Source organism: Aythya fuligula, chromosome Z (assembly GCF_009819795.1).
Source record: "Aythya fuligula isolate bAytFul2 chromosome Z, bAytFul2.pri, whole genome shotgun sequence".
NCBI lineage: Eukaryota > Metazoa > Chordata > Aves > Anseriformes > Anatidae > Aythya > Aythya fuligula.
In genome coordinates, this window is record NC_045593.1 from 27,617,982 (window position 1) to 27,634,632 (window position 16,651).

The window sequence follows — 16,651 nt, forward strand, 5'->3', positions numbered from 1 at the left end:
CTAATTTACAGTCTGACGTAGTAACAATTCATAAAAATTCAGATCCTTTAGAGTTGTGTTTACAAATTATTTTTTTTAGGAGGCAGCTACAAAGGATATTGCTGTATACACAAGCAAGAACCAGCTTGCTACTTTTTTTCTTTCTTTTTTTTTTTTTTTTTTTTTTTTCATCAGACAGCTACATGTATTTTTTACATTGTTTTTGAATTTCTTTACAAAAAGTCTACATAAACTTGTATGGCTTCAAAATTGTAACCTGCACCCAATGCAAATGTATGTATAATCACCTGAATGAAGACTAGTTTAAAAGTGCTGAAACATAACTACTTCATTTAACTTAGAATTGAAAGTAATGGTTGATTAAAAACAGCTATACAGTTTTGGGTTTTCACTAATAAAACATATTAATGTTAAAGAGCATTTGATTGCAAAGCAGATTACAATTAAGATTCCAGTAAATTGACTGTACCATTTTATGTGAGTTAGAAATTCATCATTCAGTAAGATCATCAAATTAGAAGCCAGATATACTCTTCCAATCAGGTCTAAAGTACAGTATCCCCATAATGCTAATAATGGAAATCTCATCTGCAAAAGTGTATAGTATACCTTAGAATTTATGTAGCCTCTGCAAAGCTTAATTTACTGTAAAGCTTCAGCAGTCCAATTTATTACCGGTTCTGCATGAATTAGTTCTAGCAAGTTTTATTGTTTTAATATACAATTTAAAATAGATACTGGTATTGTGAATGGTCATATAAAATCCCCACTTGCACGTTATTAAATTATTTTGCTCCAATACTTTTGATTTCTGTATTGAAAAAAACACTTGATAATAAAAACACATAAAATATTTTCTAAATTAGAAATTTACTTTAAAAATGTTACTAATGTGTCACTTCCCTGTGCTTAGGCTGTATAAGAAAGAGTAGATGACAAATATTAAAATTGGTGGTTACAGATAAAATTTAAGCTAATAAAAAGGGCAGTACTTGTCATCCTGCTGCCATAAAATACCCTTCTGAAATGCTATTCCTCCCAAGGTATTATGTTTACATTCACTTCACACAATTCCAAAAGCACTTAAATTCCAAAGACGTGCAATCAAAGTGAAGGGAAATGCTGTCTGTGTGCTGTTATAATCTTCAGTGATTTTTCAGGATTCTCATCTTTGGTGACATTAAAGTTTCTGTATCGAAGTTTCAATGTCCTGCATGATGCATCTCCCTCTACTATGGCTGCATGTATTGCAATTACCCCATAAGGAAGTAATCCAGTATTTTAAACCTCTTTTAAAACAATCTCCAGTTTTTGCAGATCTCCCTTTTAAATCCCAGTCAAAGGAATTTTTATAAAGTCGTATGTATTATAAAAACAGTATGCTTTCTTTATGAAGGGCCAAACTTTGAAAAAGGAAGTGAGGCACATGAATAACAAACTGGATAGGCACAGGTTTCTTTTAAAGGCACAAATGTTATGCAATTCATATAAAAATAAATTAAATCTACAGCATTAATTCAAACAATCACAACGCCCATAAAATTTACTAACTGCAGAAGTAAATCTCTTCTGTCTTTTGCAATTTTATAACACATTGCACTTCGGAAAAAAACGAACAAACACCTATATAAAACAACTTAGATGTTAATAATATATGATACATGGGAATCAAGTTACATTTTTATACACCTCTAACTCAAATGGTTTTATGGCATGAGTGGATGGAAAAACTACATGAGTTTGCCTTTGTTTTCTTTAAAAACTGGCAATTAAAGAATCTGATATTACTTATGGAAAGCTCAAATATTTCTTACTTGCTCTCCTACGTTTTAAGGTTTAATGCTTACCGTATAACATACAATTTCATACTTTCATTACAACTATTGATTACCATTTTGACTTCTATATAAATTTACTAAAATTTTAACAAATTTTCCCCAATATTGCAGTTGATCATTTACAGACAGTGTTGAAGTTAACTTCAGTGCTATTAAAGTAATAAAAAGTTTGCAAAATGACTTTCAAAAGTGCATTTTCTGTTCTGTAGTTCAGCCTCAAAGTAGGTCAACATTTAAAAAAAATTAATGCATGTTAAAATAGTGTTTGAGAAGTAGAGGGGGCAGAGTGAGCTTCTTGCACTCCTTTGATCCAATGACTTTCACAGGTTCATCAGCAGTCTGCCATATACCGTCCTGAAAAATAAAGGTAGGTTTTTTTTGCATTCAGTAGGTAAAATAGATTTTGTCAGTATTTTCCTGTGAGCAGTTTAACTGACTATGGAAAAACAAAAGAAATGCGAAACAACTTTCAGACGTGTTTTAAGGAAACACAATTACGCATCAGTTGTTTAACAGTTTCATAATCCAAAATTTAGCACTACAGAATACACATCATATATTAATTTCAATACATAACCATTTCAACATCTTACCAGTGGCAAATCTCTTCTTAAGTAGGGAAAGCCGATAGCCAGTGCCTACTAGCTCTACATCTACTCCTGAAAGGGTGCTTCCTTCACTTATGAATTGCACTGCAAGTGTTGCTGGTTTACTGGGTCCTTCTGAAAGTTCAAATTTTGCCCTGAGGGATCCAGAACCTATAAAAAACAGTAATGTACCAAGAGGAAAAAAAAATATCTCATTCTTCTAACATAGACAAGATCTAATTAAATACATTTCCCAAAAAACTTTAGTTGATTTTTCATAGACATTGGTGAAGCTCACTTCAGTGCCATTATAAAATAGCAGTAGTTCAAAATTATTTTAAATACACCTCTGTAGCTAGTGCAAGGCATTAAAAAAACATGCTACTGCTCCCTTTTTCTAGTTCTTTAACATTTTCTTGTTCTTGCACTGTCTAGCGGAAAAATAATGAGATTTAAATAATAAATAATGGAATAGTAAAAGTCAAGTCCCTTTACTTGCTTAAAACAACTTGCTATTCCTAGTCAATAGGAATAGCTAATTGATGAGGAGAGCTAGTAACTTGATAAATATGCCATAAAGTCCACTCCATTTCTTTATTATGTATGTCATAGTTTGGGTAAATGGATTCTCATATTCAAGAGCTTTGAAAGTCAGTTGTGTTTTACCTCTGTGATTCACCACTCATCTGATGTGTTGGATTGTACAAAAAGCACATTTTACCACCCTGTGCACCACAATAAAGAGACTTCAAGGCATTCGCCCTAATATGAAGTCTTTCTGTAACTTCTATTGTTTCTGTAAGTGTAAGCCTGGCATACTATTACTTCCTCTTAAACACTGGATTGTGAGTATTAAGTATTTGCATTCAAGAGAAAGGGAAACAAAGATGGTGGGAAGACAAGGGAATGTAACAGAACCAGTGGGATATGCAGAAGTCTACTGGACACAAACAAGATGTGATCTGCATCACTAGCAGTCCATTTTATGTCACTCTGCAAGTGTTCAGTAGTTTTTCATCTGGCTGCATTCATGTTTTAGTATGGCTTTTTTTTCTTTTAAAAGAAAATATAGTTTAGGAAAAAAAAGAAAAGAGAAAGCTATCCCTACATAATCAAAATGGAAGACGAATGGCAAAGAACTGTGAGGTCGGTGAACGGTAAAGTACACCAGACTACAGCAACAACCTCTGTCAGATCAACATCCCTCAGATTTTGTTCAAATGACCACCACAACTTTGCAGCCTTTACACCAATTGAAGAGGGCTTCCCTTTCCAGGCTTATAGTTCCTATATGAAATCAGACATATTTACAGGAAAATCTATGTTTTCATAATGCTCTTCACTAAATTCTTAACAGGACTAGAGGCTCTTCCAAGGGCCACAAGGCCATTTTTTACATAGATGCTTTGTGGATGAGGTGCTTCCCTTTTGCCCCTACTTTTCTAATTCAGAAAAAATATTGCAACTACAAAGTCTTCAAGGACTGTGACATCAATTGGACTTAAGGGAAAGGCAGCTGTGTGGAGGATACCTACTGACACCTCACAAAATGCCACATAACCTACCACTCTGAGCAGATGTGCACAGTCTTTTTTTTTTTTCTCAGAGCTGTACGCAAAAATTAAGACCCTCAAAATGCTGGTCAGGAATCATCTAGAGTTGAGCCTGTTTCAGCACAGCATTTTTTTAATTTTTTTTTTTTTCATTTCTTCCACTTACCTCTTGCTACTGTATCTCAACTGTCAATGTGTGGCAAAACATAAGAGAGTGAGTGATCCTTTTTCTTCGAATAATTGCTCATTTTCAAATAGCATTTATGTAATAATTTCCTTACTAAATCTAAACTCTATTTCAGAGCTGGTAACTGCTTTTAAGGGGGTTCGATATTTTTCCTTTTAAGATTAAATTACTTGTGCTGGTTTCAGATGGGATAGAGTTAATTTTGCTCCTAGCAGCTCATATGATACTGTGTTTTGAATTTAGGATCAGAATAATGCTGTTAACATGTAGATATTTCAGTTGTTGCTGAGCAGTGCTTATGCTAAGTCAAGGTCTTTTCAGCTTCTCATGCTGCCCTCCCAGCCACTGGTAAACAGGATACAGCATGAGATGAAGTGTATACATGCATAAGGGTGCAGAGGCTAAAATGATTACATTTTTATTGTTACCATTTTTCTGTAGAAGAAAACAAAACAAAAAAAAATCAACTTGCCTCCATTCTCAGACTTCTCTGAAATGCTAGATATTTTCCAACAAGCTTTCATCTGGTCTGCATTCCTGTAAGAGAAAGTTACAGGTTAGTTACAAGCATCAATTTTTAGATAATTATTTCTGTAAGTTTACACTAGTACTTTAAAAGACTATGCACATAAAAACTACATCTCTAAATGGATGTTTATGAAAATGCTTGATTATTTTGTATAAGTTTGTGGAAAACTATACAAAGCAAACAAATGCACTGCACCTGAGTTTGTAGCAGAGCTCATGTGTACATGACCTCTTTATACAGTTTACACTGTCCTATGCCTAGGTTGACAACTCAAAAATATTTGTCTTCAAAGGGCAAAGACAGGCCAAATACACTGGAAATGGTTTTAAAGATGAGTTTTTACGCTTGATGGTGATAATATGAATGGGAACAATGCTGATTGCTCTCTCCTTTGTGAGACTCTTGGCTGTGTAAATTTTATTCCATTTCCATTCTAATAAAACTATAGCTGGCAAAAGTGGCATGTGGTTTAAGTTTATGACACACAGTTTAACTTCTGATTATATACAGGGACAGAAAAGAAAAAGGCACCAAAAACTGGGGTCTCTAAACTGATAAGACATTTCGATATTGAGCACTTTGCAGCTGTTTCATCATAGGAAAATCAACAACACAAAGCTGTGAGTGGCATGAAATGCTGACGGGTATGAAATTGTCTTTGACATTGGCATAGCAGGAATGAAATGTTCACATAAGCAGCACAGATGATACCAGTCATTTGCCAGAGACAGAATTAAAAAACTTTACTAAAAATAAAAATAAAAAAGCACAACGGGCCACTACCCAACCCAGTAGACCAAAAATGTAGCATGACAAACACTACAACTGTATTTTTTATCAACTTGCAAAGCTTAAAATTCTAGCTTTGGGTGGTTTCTTAGTTGAAAGGCAGAATAGCTGGGATTGAGCCCCTTACTCTGATGAATCTGCTGTGAAACTGTCACTAAGTGTTGAATCTTCCTAGCTAGCACTAGAGATGTTCCTGTTTTTACTTAGTTTTCACTATGAAAGGGTTTTGTGGAAGAAACATGGACTGGGAGAAACTGATCATGTTGTGCAGGCAGGATACTGAATCTGCTCCAGTAGAAAAAGCTTAAGATGATCTGATTACAAGTTTTGATCCCTAGAAATAGAAAATCTAGAAAGATTCAGTCTTGGTAGATTTTTTTCCACTTAAAATGATTCTGTATTATCACATTGTCCAATCAACACATTTAAGAGGATTGCCTCCTGAAACATCAAAACCTGTATGATAAATATATCAAGCTTATTCTTCTTCTGAACCTTGCTTTATAGGAAGGTTAACGAAGTTTGGCATTCTTTTCTCTCTTAATCTTCATGTTTTCCTCAGTTATAAAGACACTCTTGACCTCCTTGGAAGTAAACAACCTGGAATTAAATTACACCTGGGGGAGTAATTTAATGTTACCAAACCACAGGTGCAGTGGTTGAATTTTGGTCACCTTTCACTCATGGATGTACTTCTCTGCCTTTTCCTACCACTTATCTAAGGCTTATGTCTCACTTTCAAGTGCTGCTGTAAATGGTCTGCAGGCTTAGGAGGTGGTGGCAGGTAGCTTCAAGTCAGGTGATAATTGTGACAACTCTCGAACTGAAAGGCAACGCTGCACGGCTTATAAAGTACTCTTCCATTTAGTGAGTTATCTTTTAAAACAATTTAAACCAAACGCTAACTTTTAAATTAAAATAATCAAGAAGGATAAATCTGTATGTTGCAAGGAACAATGATCAGAGGATATAAATATACTGACGTATGTGGAACCTGAGTGTGACACTAACGTTATGGAACAAGGAGTGGAAGTTGTAGTATATAAATTATGTATTTATATAATGTTTTTTTAACCAATAAGAGATTCTGGTTGCAAATCATGTTATTAAGAATAACTATGCTGTCTATTTGACCAAAAGAAAACATTAGAAATTTCATGAAGACCTGTATTATTATACAGTTGGAATGGCTGAATATAGTCTCATTTTAGTCTGTACGAATTGGCTGTTCTTGGTCTATTTTGGACAAGAAAATGTCCTATGTACATTATCAAGAGAAAAAAAATTCAACCATTTCTTCCAATAAAATGTTTTAGGCTATGACCCTAATGAATACAATGAAATGAACTTGAAATAATAGAAATAAAAGTATGAATGTTACCATTTTGCAGGTGGAAGTGACTGCATGTTTGTTACTCCTCCATCTACTGGTACTACAACCTGTACATTAGACAGCATACTAGGCACATTCATCGACTCTGGATTGTATTTATAATCCACTCTCACATCAGTAGTGCTAGCATTACATTTCCAGTAAGTTGCAAGATTCAAGGGAGTGGACTGGATGCCATTTGAAGATACCTGTAAAAAAAACAATCAAACAAAAAAACACATTGAAAGCAGCTTAATTACAATATCTACCCTTCTGGGCAGAATTATGGAATGATGGTAATGAGTATAACTATAAGTTCTGACAAAAGATCAGAAGAACAATCGACCTCTGAGCCTTTAATCTCAGAATTCTAAAGATTGTTGCAGCCTACAGTAATTGCCATTCTTTTAATTTTAAAATAAATTATTTTTAAAAGATGGTTTAGACTCTCTATGGCCCATGAGACTTTCTCCTGTTCTGCCTTTCTGAAGCCCGAATAGTTTTGTTTTAGTGTTGTTCTCTAACTCACAGAAATAAGTTACCAGGAGCAAACATCCTTACCAGTTGTGTAAGTTCCCATCAGTTCAGCTCCCCAAGCAGCAAGCAGCAAAAGGAAATACCTGTCATTGGATAGGCAGACAGCAAAACACTTCTTACATACTAGAAGCATTGTTTTCCTGGTGTAGGAGAGCTGGAAGCTTCTGCTCCTGTGGTTGAGATCATGCTGCTGCCCTGCTGCATACCCCTACCACCTTCCTTATCTGCCTCAGGAACCTTCTATTTCCCTGTGCCCTATCTTGCCTGTCCTTGGCAACTCAGGGCTATTTTCATCTGCCATGGCTACTGCATGCCAATGCCTCACTTTTCCCCAGTGGTAAAGGCCTCACAACTCCTCTTTCCACAGCGCTCATTTCTGCAATCCAAAGAACAGTTCTGTTCCTTCAATCTTAGGGTTTCTGTGAATCTTCTTCTGTTCTTCTGTGAATCTAACATTCTTTTTATAGATTCAGCATGGCAATATTTGGACTATACTGAGAGGATGTGGAAAACTACACTGGTATTAATAGCTGCATTGGTAGGCCTAGGAAATTCTTGTTCTCCTGTTCAGATAAACGTGTAATTTCTGTATATTTCCATTAAGGTCTTCAGTTGACAGTGAGAACATCCCACAGAATCACAGAGTGGATGTAGTTGGAGAGGACCTCTAGAGGTCATCTGGTCCAATCCCCTGCTCAAAAAGGGCCACCAAGAGTCAGTAAGACCAGGACCATGTCCAGACAGCTTTGAAGTATCTCCATGGGGGAAGACTCCACAGCCTCTCTGGGCAATTCATGCCACTGCTTGGTCACCCTCACAGTAAGAGGGTTTCCCAATGTTCAGGTGACACCTCCTGTGTTTTCAGTTTGCTTCCACTGCCTCTTGTCCTGTCACTGGGCACCACTAAAAAGAGCCTGTCTCCATCCTCTTTGCACTCTCCCTTCAGGTGTTTGTAGACATTGATAAGATCTCCCCCACCCCCATCTTCTGTATGCTGAAGAATGAATCCCAGCTGTCTCAGCCTTTTGTCACAGGAGAGATCCTCCAAGTCCCTTCTTTGAGCCATCTTTGTGGCCCTTTGCTGGACTCTCAAGTGCGTGCATGTCCCTCTTATACTGAGGAGCCCAGAACCGGACTCTGGCTGTGGCCTCACCAGCTCACCAGGGAAGGATCACCTCACTCAAGCTGCTGGCTACAGTCCTCCAAATGCAGCCCAGGATACCATCAGCCTTCTCTTCTGCAAGGCATGCTCTGGCTCATGCTCAGCTGTGTCCACCAAGATCCCTGTTTTTTTTTTTAAACTGCTTTTCAGCTGGGTAGCTCCAGCATGTCCTGGTGCCTGGGGTTATTTCCCTCCCAGGTGCAGGATTTTGCACTTCTCTGTTGAACTTCATGAAGTTCCTGTCATCCCTTTTCTTCAGCCAGCTGCTCTAAATGGCAGCACAAACCTTTGACCTATCAGCCACTCCTTCCAGCTTTGTGTCATCTGCAAACTTGCTGACAGCAAAATCTTCCCCATCCTCCAGATCATGAATGAAGATCTTAAGCAAGGCTGGTCCAGTAGTGACCCCTGGGATACTCCAACTGGACTTTGCACTACAGATAACCACTTTCGGGGCCTGGCTGTTAGCCAGTTTTCAAACCACCTTACTGTCTGCTCCCCCAGCTCCTCCATGATGATCTTAAGGGATACAGCGCCCTACTGAAATCCAGGCATACCATATCTACTGTTCTTTCCTCATCTACTAAGCCAGCTGTTTCATCACAGAAGGCTATCAAGTAAGGGGAAGCATGACTTCCCCTTACTGAATCCATACTGACTACTCCTGATGACCTTCTTGTCCTCTGTGTGCCTAGAATGGTTTCCAGGAGAAGTTGTTCCATATTTTCTGAGGGGTCAGAACATCACTCACTCTCTTATATTACACCTGATCAGCTACAGCATCCAAAATTAATTAATTACAAAAGCAAATCAATTGAATTACGAACTCAAACAAACAAAAACCTGAAAAATGCCTAAATTCATGGAAAACTTAAGACTTTGCTAACAAGTACCTAAAGAAACAGTGTTCAAAGTTTTCACATTTGGAGTAAGGTGTGAGCAAGCTGAAACAGGTCATGAATCCAAAGGAATCCAAGGGAATGACATGAAGGCATAACAGGAATGCACTCAGCCTGGGCAGACCCTATGGATTGGAAACAGTGACATATCCAGAATTGATCTGGATGCAAGGTGACCGTTCATCTGTATGCTATCAGGCAAAGAACAACTCTTATAAATTCTGTGTAGATTAGACATCAGCCAGAGTTCATTAAAAAATTCCAAAGGGAAAAATGTGTTTACCTGATACTTTAAAACATCCACATTATAATAGGATGCAGATGGGTTCTGCTCTGATAACTTCTTGAGGTAGACAGTTATAGCTTGCATGTTCATCCAAAAATCCCTAGTACTGGAATCACTTTGCGACTGATCACTACAAAGAAAAAGAAAGGTAGGGCTGAGAATACAACACTGAGCGTTCTTTTTGGGATGTCTAATAATTAAGACTTGATCCTTTCCCTTCTTCAAGCAAAAGTTTGTTATAATGCTTTATGACACACAATTATACCTTTTTAATATTAAGGAAAACTATCAGCTTGTTGTATCTAGTAAAATTCTCCTTCCATTCAAGGAGCAGTGAGTTTTCTGCACTGACAACTGACACCACAAGATTTAGTCTGGGATTTTATATTTAATAAACTCAATATTATCAGGTGCCATGAGGATGTGCATGAGGTCGGGATACAAAGGGTCATTGAAAAGGAATGGTATCCAATTTGGAGTTAGACCTAAAATCATAATTAAGTTTGGTTATATTATAGCAACACTAAGATTTCTGCTATACGTGTGTTACTATACTTTCACATCAGCAGAAAGCATAAGCTTTCTAATTTTTTTCCATTAAAAAAATTTTCAAATTATTATAAAGAATTGCCTTTTAGGTACTTATAGTTACATTCAATCTATGAAGCAATTTATTATATCATCTCTCTATGTAGTTAAGAGCAAACATGACTGCACAATCAAAATGCTGGTCTGGAGCTACTGGAACATGAAAAGCTGTTTTGCAGGTCAAGAATATTTTCAGTTCTGGTTGCATCATGTTTATTTTGAATAAGGATGAAATTTTTAAGAATACTGATTCAGAAACAAAATACAAATCATTTATCAATCAAAAAGCTTCTCTGAAGCTCTGTGGCTACAGTGAGGACCTGCATCCATTTGCTAAGCAGGTCTGCAGAATGTGTGTGCAAAGCAAAAGCTAAAAATGTGCATCTGGACCACAGTAAATATTACTGCAATGGTTTGAATCTAGAACAGTGACTTACACACTATATGTAGTCTGTTCGATTTATTTTGACTTTGATTCTCAACATAGTATTGTAATTCATGCTGCATCCATTTTTAGTAAAATATGGATGAACACTTACTTTTCATGTCAAAAAGCAGCAAATACATTTTTCACACTGAAACATTAAGTATGAACAATCACAATGAAATTAAATGTGAAAAAATGGATGCATATGTTTTGTTTCAATTATTTCAGTAATTTTTAAAAATGTACCATCTAGAAGTGTTTAACAGGTTTTCAAATAATTTCTTCTCTAAATGGAACAAATAATTACAGCTTTTACAAATGTCCTTTTTTTTTTTTGAAAAGAAGCTAAAATGCTGTGATTTGAACAATTATTCTATTCAATCACCAGCCTTTTTTCTTAAGAATTCTCTAAAGCATGCTGCTATACACTTGATATATATATAGTCACATAATGACTTGAATATACTGTAGAAACAATACAGCTTAAAAATACAGTATTAACCAACAAATGATGTTAGGCATACCTCCTACTATTTGTCTTCCACTTAAAGCCACTGTTTCATCATTTAATCATACCACTGTTACTACATAAATAAATTTATATGACAACATAAGAATTTCTTAGTTTCGATATGTAATTTTTCTTTATATCTTTTTTCGTCATAACTAGTTAGATGGTTCATATAGTTTGATTGGGAAAAAAATATTTTTTTCAAATAGTTTGTTAAACCATTTCACGTATAAAACGCATGCAAAAACACAGCTGCCTTTGCAAAGTACTTCTTATGGCTCTTGTTTTATTTAGCATAAGTTTCAGTACCTGACTGAGATTTTTAATGGTGGCAGTAGAAAGAAACTGAGCTAAACAAGATTAGTTCATAGCATTAAACTATGTTTAAGCAAATCAACAAGATGGCAGAGAACTCCGATTTACGTATAAAACAAATGAAATTTTAGAAATCACATAGTTTACTATTATATTAAAAAAAAAAATACAAAACCTGTATACAAGTTGTGCATTTGGAAGAATCTGCTCTAGTTTGCTTGTGTTTTTTACCCTGAAGCAGAGCACAGCTGGAGATGGGTTGCTGGTGAAGACTTTAATAATCCCACTTGGGAATGATACTGTCATATCACCAGTGATCTTCACAATACATCTAGGAGAATGAAAACATCAGTTTTATTGCAACTCATTAACTACGTGGTTTTAATTACTGATTTTAAAGCAATCACTGTACTTGCACAATCTGATGAGCTGAATTCAAAACAGAAAGTCAATTTTAAATGAGGGTAATGTGGCACTGTAACAATGTACCATCACTTTCAACTTGAAAGTCAGATGAAAGTGAAGAAAAAAGTGTAGCTGGTTAAGCATACAGTAGTCTTGGTGGATATTATTCAGGCTTTGAAAACATGGCACAACTATGCTTAGGCAAGGCCTACTAGCATAGCAAGGGATGTGACAGGGTGAATGAGGTGCTTTATAGAGCTGCCCAAATTTACTTGTAGCACCTAGCTGACTATGATAAAAACCTTTCTCATTTTCAATATTTTCACTGAACTTATTTTTGTAAAGCAGGGATATATGAGCTCCTAGCAGGATGCAGGACAATAGAGAGCAAAGAGCCACTGTTGTCACTTACGCTCGGGGAAAAAAAAAAAAAAAAAGTGAAACCCCCTTCTAATGCACATGCATTTTCCCCAAAACATTACAAGTATAAACATTGGGTTTTTTTTGTTTGTTTTTTTAATTGTAACTTATTACATTCAAAACAATTCACTATTTAACTAACTTTGTGGGATCTGCTCCTTTAAAGTAGGCGTTAACAGATTCAGTAAGGGCTACTGCAACAGGCAAGGTGTCCTGGTTTCCAAGGCTGACAGGGCTGGGACCACGTGAAACACCTAGAATACATACAGTGTATAGGTTTAATTTATAAAAGCTTAGCAATAGATTTCAGAATGGTTGACTGTATCTGTCATTTTTACAAGATGTTACTACCATCAAGGTCACAGTAGGGCCTGAAGTGGTACTTGAACAGTTATTAGAAAAATATAAACATAGTACAGTACAATCACACCACCAAAACACTGCTTAGCAGCCTAAGAAAACAGGACTATCAATATGACATGTTGTACATGGACAGACACAAGGAAATACATATGAGCTAGAGGAATGCTGCATTAAAATGGCTAATGATAACACTAAAGTCAACAGATCCAAAGGACATTGGACATTAACTACAATACTTAAAAAACAACAACAACAAACCCTACTGTATGCTTGTTGCATGGAAAAATGTATGATACAATGGTCAGGGAAATGCAAAGAATTCAGCTACAGTATATATGAACTTAAATGCATATATATACATATATACTCTACATAAGTGAACTTTTAATGACTTCAGTCAACAAAGGTTAAAATTTCCAAGCAGAAATTGCTGGAGAAATATTTTACTATGTTTTCTATTGTTTTTGTAGTAAGGGTTCTGGGAATACCTTGGAGGTACTTGGAAATACACAGCAGTTTGCAAGAAAAATAATTATCAGGCTTGCATCAGCCTTCATAGGTGCTTGTGCATACACAACAGCATTAAAATGCATAGCTACAAAAATCAACTCAGACCTCATGCTATGGCTTTTTAAAATCCATACAACTGAAAAAAAATGGTTGTCATGGGATATTACTTTTATCAGTGTTTTCCAGTGTGTGGCCAGCTACTTAACATAATCCACAATACTGGAACTTTAATCTTGTTTTATTACTGCAGCTGCATAGTAGAGAGCATCTTACTAACTTTTTGTACCACTGCTGGAATGGTTTGTATCACATAATATATCTATCATAAAGGAGGCACAGTCTTTCTCATGTCATAAGCAAAATGAGAAACTTGAATTTCCTACCATGAAGTAGACAGAAAATGCTTCTGTATAACATTGCTAATGGCAAACTGATCTCCTATTTACTTTAAAATAGCAGCTGTACCTTCTGGGCTCTTTCATAAAGAAAAAGGAATTTGAGACCTTGTTCTTCACAGAAGGTCTACTATGTGATTTTATGCTTAAATACAGAGATAAGAGAAAGAAGTATTAACAACAGAACAGTAAAAGACAGGAGAGTTTGTCTAATTCTGCTACTTTCATACCTTGCCCTCCGTCATGTTTCTTGCCTGAGGTATGAAAATGTTCAGAATACTTCTCCATGCTATGAGAAGTATTACTGCAAACTTTAGGCTCTCTTAGATGCATAGTACTGCTCTAGTCACAAGTGTTCAAAAAGAAAAGATTCTTCAATGAAAGAAATGTTATGATGCTGTTTTGTTTGTTTGTTTTAAAATATAAACAGTAGATCATTTTTATTTGTTCTTTACACATAGATCATGTTTCCAGTGCTGTGTTTCTCTCCATGGAAGCTAGCAATAAAAGCTGTAATTTTCAGTAGTCTTGGGAATGCAGAAATAATGACTTAAAAAAAGAAATTGGCATTAAAAGTCTGTATTAACAACCAGACCCATTCACAAAATTCTGTCTGATGAAATATCGAACTCCAGAAGTATTCTCCACCTAAGTCAAAGTATGCACTTGCTGGAACAAACAACTGCAGAACCCATAAGAGGATTTTATGTCATATTATGTCAGATTGTCTACAGATTTATAAATTGTATCTAAATCTTTTCTTTATAAAAGTGTTGCAGATATCTTTAGAGTGAAATTTTAAAATCAAGAGTAATGTGAATACATAAATTATATTCCTATCAGCAAAAGACAAACATTGATTTCTTCACCAAACAGGGAAATTTATTAGTAACAACAAGGCTACTTTACACTTTTCTGGTAATACCAAAGCAAACATATGTATGTATAAGCATTTCTCTGAGGTGTGTCTTAGGGACTACTACTTATTTCCACAGTTCTCAATCTTCATCGCCCTTTATGATTCATGAAATCTAAGCATTCTCCTTAAAAACTATGAAGTGAAACATATAAAACTGTCTAACCAAACACTAAATGTGATTGTTTTGTTGCCTTGCAGCTGAAAATATAAGCCTAACAATACAATGCACCACTATCCTGCATCGTGGCATTCGATGTCTGCTGCACCCTTTCAGAGGGACAGGATGACACAGAGCTGTGCCAAGGTGGACTTGCTGCATCTCAGACTGCAGCACAGCTCAAGGGTCCAGTTGCAGGATGTTCTGCAGCACCTGCATAGCTGGCCTTGATGTCCTGATCACCGTTAACAGCACATCAGCTGTGCTGACACACAGTGACACTGATGCTGTTGAGGAGGGTGGCAAACTGCTGAATAAAAGCTTGTATTATTGGTCATAAAAAGGCCAAATAAATAACTCGACCAAAGGGTTTCAGTTCAGTTCAGAAATAAAGACTCAGGTGATTTTAACATTGGCTAAGCTGTTTTGTTGAAAAATATATATATATATTTTAAAAGACTATCTTTACTATCTGTATCTTCAAAGCTTCGTATTATATGAATATAAAAAAATGTTTTTACCTACTTGTCTTATGAGAATAAGGGCTGTCAGAGTAAAAATGTATTCCCCTTTTTTGAATAAAAGCAGTAAAGCAAAACTAAAGAAGTGAGACCAGGTGTCAGCATGTTTGGAGAAACAGATAGAAGACTATGCTGCAAAGAAGTGGTTAAATAAAGTTTTGATGATTTTGGTAAGCTATTTGTATCTGCCAGACACCAGAAATAGCTGGAGAAACTTGTTCCAAAAGAAATACAATTTTATTAGGTGCAGTGCATTAGAATGATTAGTTAACATGTAAGTCTGCTTCTAATACAATACCTGGTAGTGCGTCACAAAGCCTTTCTATTGGATGAAGTGTTCCAATCAAAAGATCATCCTCTATTACATTTAAATGAAACAAGACATTGCAAGAAAACAAAGTATTTCAAGCAAAAACATATGATAATATAATATATATATAAATTCTTTTCAAATGAAAATAAAGCTAAAGCATAAAAGAAACATACGATTAGGCATACCTACAAGTTCACATGGAACAAGACAAGAGCCAGCTCTCCATTTTGCAGAACAAATGGGGTGATTAAAACACTAGATTGTGCAAAAGCCAGAAGACTACAGAGTAGTGCAGAGTATCCTCATGCCCCAAAGTCATTCTGCCATCTGCACTGCCCTTCCCATCTGTCCAGGTCTATTTAATTCAAACACACAGTGCAGTGAACTGGCCCTGTTCATTTTTGGTAGGCCAGGTTAACAACCATGTCAAATCTCTGTGGCAGCACACACCTCCTTACCTTCTTCCTCACACACACATGCATACACAGAGAGCTGGAGCTATTGATGCTGCTGCCACCAACTTCTAGTTCCTTGGGACCAGTGCTGAGGCCTGGGGAAGTGAGCCTGGATGGACTTTGACAATCAAAATATCAGTTATCTTTCTATGATGATTCTCAGGGTTTGGGAAAATGGTAGACGCTGAACTGTGCCACCACCACAGCAGCTAAGGCTGGTCAGACCTTACTAGCCTACGTCTTGCACAGTGAGGAAACAGCTGCATTGCTTTCCTTATGGAACTCCCCTCTAGAAGCTGTGCAGATACTCCTGAAATGCTGAGCCTGGCTGAGAAATCCTTAGCATCAGTACCAGTCACAGACAACTGAGTGTTAACTCAGAGTCTAATTTCACTTTGAACAAAGTGGTAATAGTGTTCAGAAATGAAATATTATGCTTCTGCTAACAAAACAAGTTAGAACATCTTTAAAAAAAAAACAACAAAAAAAGCAAACAAAACACCTCAGAAGTCTCCTTACCATTTGTTAAAACCAAATATAAAAATTGAGGACTTCCCTTTAAAATCATGAGAAAATCTTCTGAAACTTGTGACAGCATGTGGAAACTAATTTG

The 16,651-nt window shown here is 36.1% G+C and overlaps 1 protein-coding gene across 4 annotated transcripts in view; it reads right to left on the reverse strand.

Moving 5' to 3' along the window:
• Positions 1–2,036: 2,036 nt before the first annotated feature.
• Positions 2,037–16,651, reverse strand: part of FCHO2 (FCH and mu domain containing endocytic adaptor 2) — an 89,531-nt gene continuing 74,916 nt past the window's right edge. For 2 of the 4 annotated variants that reach the window (XM_032205382.1, XM_032205381.1), the window contains exons 20-27: positions 15,569–15,628; positions 12,548–12,659; positions 11,756–11,911; positions 9,737–9,869; positions 6,865–7,064; positions 4,638–4,702; positions 2,432–2,596; positions 2,037–2,192 (exon numbers count right to left, since the gene is read on the reverse strand). In XM_032205382.1, the coding sequence (XP_032061273.1) occupies positions 2,170–2,192; positions 2,432–2,596; positions 4,638–4,702; positions 6,865–7,064; positions 9,737–9,869; positions 11,756–11,911; positions 12,548–12,659; positions 15,569–15,628 (914 nt within the window). In that variant the 3' untranslated portion in view covers positions 2,037–2,169. The remainder of the gene's footprint in view (positions 2,193–2,431; positions 2,597–4,637; positions 4,703–6,864; positions 7,065–9,736; positions 9,870–11,755; positions 11,912–12,547; positions 12,660–15,568; positions 15,629–16,651) is intronic. The other 2 variants (XM_032205384.1, XM_032205383.1) reach the window with 1 other exon arrangement.